This window comes from Plasmodium reichenowi, chromosome 13 (genome assembly GCF_001601855.1).
Source record: "Plasmodium reichenowi strain SY57 chromosome 13, whole genome shotgun sequence".
In the NCBI taxonomy this organism is placed as follows: Eukaryota; Apicomplexa; class Aconoidasida; order Haemosporida; family Plasmodiidae; genus Plasmodium; species Plasmodium reichenowi.
The window spans coordinates 125,977-130,192 of record NC_033658.1 but is presented as its reverse complement, the minus strand read 5'-3'; the positions used below and the strand labels follow the sequence as shown (position 1 = coordinate 130,192).

At 18.3% G+C, this 4,216-nt stretch overlaps 1 protein-coding gene across 1 annotated transcript; it reads right to left on the bottom strand.

Annotated features, from left to right (window-relative positions):
• Positions 1-334: 334 nt before the first annotated feature.
• PRSY57_1302700 (hypothetical protein) lies at positions 335-4,169 on the bottom strand (the record flags this gene model as incomplete). The annotated part of the gene is made up of 6 exons (XM_012908964.2): positions 335-3,153; positions 3,386-3,472; positions 3,566-3,631; positions 3,761-3,797; positions 3,913-4,019; positions 4,136-4,169. The coding sequence occupies 6 exons, from the start codon at positions 4,167-4,169 to the stop codon at positions 335-337; spliced, it is 3,150 nt and encodes a 1,049-aa protein (XP_012764418.2).
• Between the last annotated feature and the right edge of the window lie 47 nt (positions 4,170-4,216).

Genomic DNA, 4,216 nt, shown 5'->3' with positions numbered 1-4,216 from the left:
TTATAAATAAATAAATATATATATATATATGTATATATGTATATGTTTATTTTTTTTTTATATTTATAAATTGTAAATATATCTGTGTGGAAATTTTAATTTTTTTTTTTTTTAATATATCCTTAAAGAGTCATAAATATATATATATATATATATATATATATATATATATATATTGTAACATGTGGTCAACTTTGAAAAAAAAAAAAAAAAAAAAAAAGAAAAAACTATAAAATAATATAAAAAATTGACAAACAATATATATTCATCAATGTAATTTAAATTTAACTTTTAATATATATATATTATATATATTTATGTGCTTTTGTATTTATTATATTTTTTTGTTATCATACATAGCATAAAATAGAGAATTAAAATTTGTATCATGTTTTTTTTTGATCAACCTAGCGGAATTATATAATTTTAATAATGTTTCGTTATTTAAGCAAAAAGGATTATTTAAATTTTGTATAACTTGTGTATATTTATTTTGTGATAAGTAGGACATATTTTTCCAATATATAGCTTTTACATTTTGTGGGTTTATAATACATGCCTTTTGAGCATATGTTATACATTCATTGTAATTATTTATTTTATAAAAAGTAATAGATAAATTAGTTATTATTTTTTCCATATATGATAATAATTCATTTTGATAATTTTGTTCTTCTGTTTGTTCACTGTCGTTTTTATTCTGATAATGATTATGTAGATCTTGTAATTTTTTTTTTTCTTCAAATATTAAATTATATATTTTTGAAAATCTACATATATCAAAAGCTTTTTTATATTGAATTAAAGCAGCGTAATATAATTTGGTTTGAGTAAATTTATTTCCCATATCATTATAAATTTTTATATTTTCTATTTGTTCTGATATATTCATATTCCATGGATCTTTTTTTTTACAAATAATTTTAACAACTTTTATTTTTAATAAAGTATCTTTGTTATAAAAAAAACGATCAAAGTATACATTATTCAATGATTTTTCAAAAAGATACGTATTATTATTATATTCTTTTTTATATTGTTGTTTATAGAGATCATTTGTGTTGTTATGACTTGTACATTTTAGTTTTTTCTTTTTGTTTTTGTCTCTCTTTTCTTCAGTAATACATATTTGTAATAATTTATTATTTATAATATTTTTTGTTCTTAATGTTATATTTTTCATGTTTATTTTTATAATTTTTCTATGAAAGATTTTACGTTTAAAATTTAGGAACAGGTTATTAAAATGGTTCATTTTAATATTGAAATTTATTAATTTGTTAATTTTTTTAATGTCTTTAATTTTTTTAGTGTCTTTAATTTTTTTAATGTCTTTAATTTTTTTAATCTTTTTAATCTTTTTAATTTTTTTAATTTTTTTAATTTTTTGTTCGTTTTTATTTTTGTCCATATAACGTTCATGTAATTTAAAGAAGGCATTACAAAAATTGTTGACATCATTTTTTTTAAATTTTTTAATAAGATAAAAACCTTTACCTTGATTTCTGTTAGATATTAATGATTGTATAAAATTGTATGTGTGATTGTGTGTTTTTATTTTATTTATTTTATTTTTAGTATCACTATTAGGAGTGTACAAATTATTTTTGTTTGTATATTGCTTATGTGCTGTGTTGATCTGAAAATTCTCATGATGTTTTTGATTTTTGTGCACACAGTTTTTTGTTCTATGAAAATTTTCATAGATCATATGATAAACAAATTGCTTTTCTTCAAACATACTTTTATTTTTTGCTATGGGTATAATAATTTGTTGTCCTTCTTTCAAATCTTTTAAAGAATGATAAAACCATAAGGGAGATGTAAAACAAGAACCATATGAATAAATAAAATATGCCGAATTTTTTTTTATGTTTTTATTATTATTAGTATAACAAATTGGTAAATAAATATTTTGCTTTGTTGTATTATCTAAATGTGTTAAGCTGATTTTAATTATAAGTTCCGATTCTGTGTCTATAGTTGGAATATTAAATTGTTGATGTGTTTTAATATTTTTATTTATATCATTTGTTTTGTGTATTTTTTCTTGATTTATATATAAGAGTAATTTTTCACTTGTGTTTATATTTATAATTGAATTTATATTAATAATTTTTGATTTTTTATAGTCTATTAATTGTATATAAAATTCTTTTATTTTTTCTTTGTCAATATTTGTTTTAATTAAGTTGACAGATACATTAGTTGTATCATTATGTACATGAGACGTTTTAGTATTATCGATATAATCGATTGATTTATGATTTGTATTCCATCTTTGTGGATCATTTATAATTTGATGTTCTTCACAAGATGTATTTTTTATTATATTTATTGATTTATGGTTTGTTTGTATTTTATTGTATAGGTTATTATGTTGTTGATTTATATAATATTGATGATTATGAATATTTTTCTGACAATCATGATTTAGATAATATATATGATTACATTGGTTTCCCTTAAGTATAACTTTCGAGATTTCTTTTTTTTTCATATGTTGTAATATATGAAATAATCCCCTATATTTTAAATTATTTATATCAAGTGTTGTGTGTATATATTCTTGTTTATTATTTTCATTTAGAAGAAAATCGACGTAATCATTTTTTTTTGGAGTACATATTCCTTCTCCTTCATTAATAATTTCTTTTATGATAGTTTTATCATCATTTAAAATATCAACTCTTCTAAATTCTTTTAAATATATAACATAGGTACATAATTCTTTTTGTGTAAAAAATTCATATTTTAAATTGTTTATATCTTGTATAGTTAAGGATACATGTGTTGTATTATCACATGATAATTTATCATTGTTATTATTACAATTATTAATTTGTAGATGATCACTATCTCCTATTTTTGAATGACCATTATTTTTAAGTTCACTCATATTATTAATGATATTCGATTTAATATTGATTTCGTCTATATTTATTTTCTTTCTTTCTTTGTTTATTTTTTTTTTTTTCATTAACAAATTAATATCATTAGAGTTTATTTTAATTTTTTGATATTTATTGATTACGGGGTCTCTTGAATAAATGTCGACACATTTTTGTTTAAACCTTAATCCTTTTTTAAATTCTTCTTTAAAATTATGCGTTTTATCGTATTTGGTCTTTACCTCTGAGTTTTTAAAAATCCCTAAAATGTTAAATGTGAACATTTATATATATATATATATATATATATATATATATATATATATATGCATATGTATTTAGAGAAGGGCAGCATAAAAAGGAGGGTATACAACATCACAAAATAAATAAAAAAATATATATATATGTGTGTATATATATATATATATATATATATATATATATATATATATATTTATATATGTGCTTGTATATTTTATTTATATGTGTTATACTAGAAAAATCCTTGGGACCTTGTACAATACACACTTCATTTTCCTTCATACATCTTGCAGCAATTTCGCATATATAAGGTAACTTATCTATATAAAATATATTCACATATATATATATATATATATTATATTTTTGAATAAATAATATTAGGTATAATTAATGTTATATTTTGACTTAACCATTTTTTCCTAAGTACACATTTGCACTTGTTATATTGTCTTCGCTACCCAACTCATAATATATAACTAGGATAAAAAAAAAAAAAAAGGAAAAATTAAAATGATTATTAAATATAAAAATATATTTTTATGACAAATGTTATATCATTATTTATTTATTTATTTATTTATTTATTATTATTTTTTTTTTTGTACTTTTTATTTTATGTCCATTTCCAGGACTATAATAGCCCTACAAAAAAATAATAAATTAATATGCACATATATATATATATATATATATATATATATTTTTTTATATATATATGTCTATATATTTATATCTTCATTTCATCAATAATTCTTACATTTCCTAATTCTTTAATAATTTTAAAGCAAAACGTGTCTTCACTTATTGCATATATATCATTCAAATATTCACAAGGTGCTTCATCATCACTATCAATATTATAAGCTAATTAAAAATTACATATATGTAATATATATATATATATATATATATAATTAATTTATGTATGTAATATATATATGTGTGTATATAATTTTATTCTTAGTTTTTCTATTATTTACTTGGAGCTTCAGAGTCAGTAATAATTTCTTTCATGTTGTTTACTTTTTTTTTTTTTTTTTTTTTTTTATTTTATTTTTTTT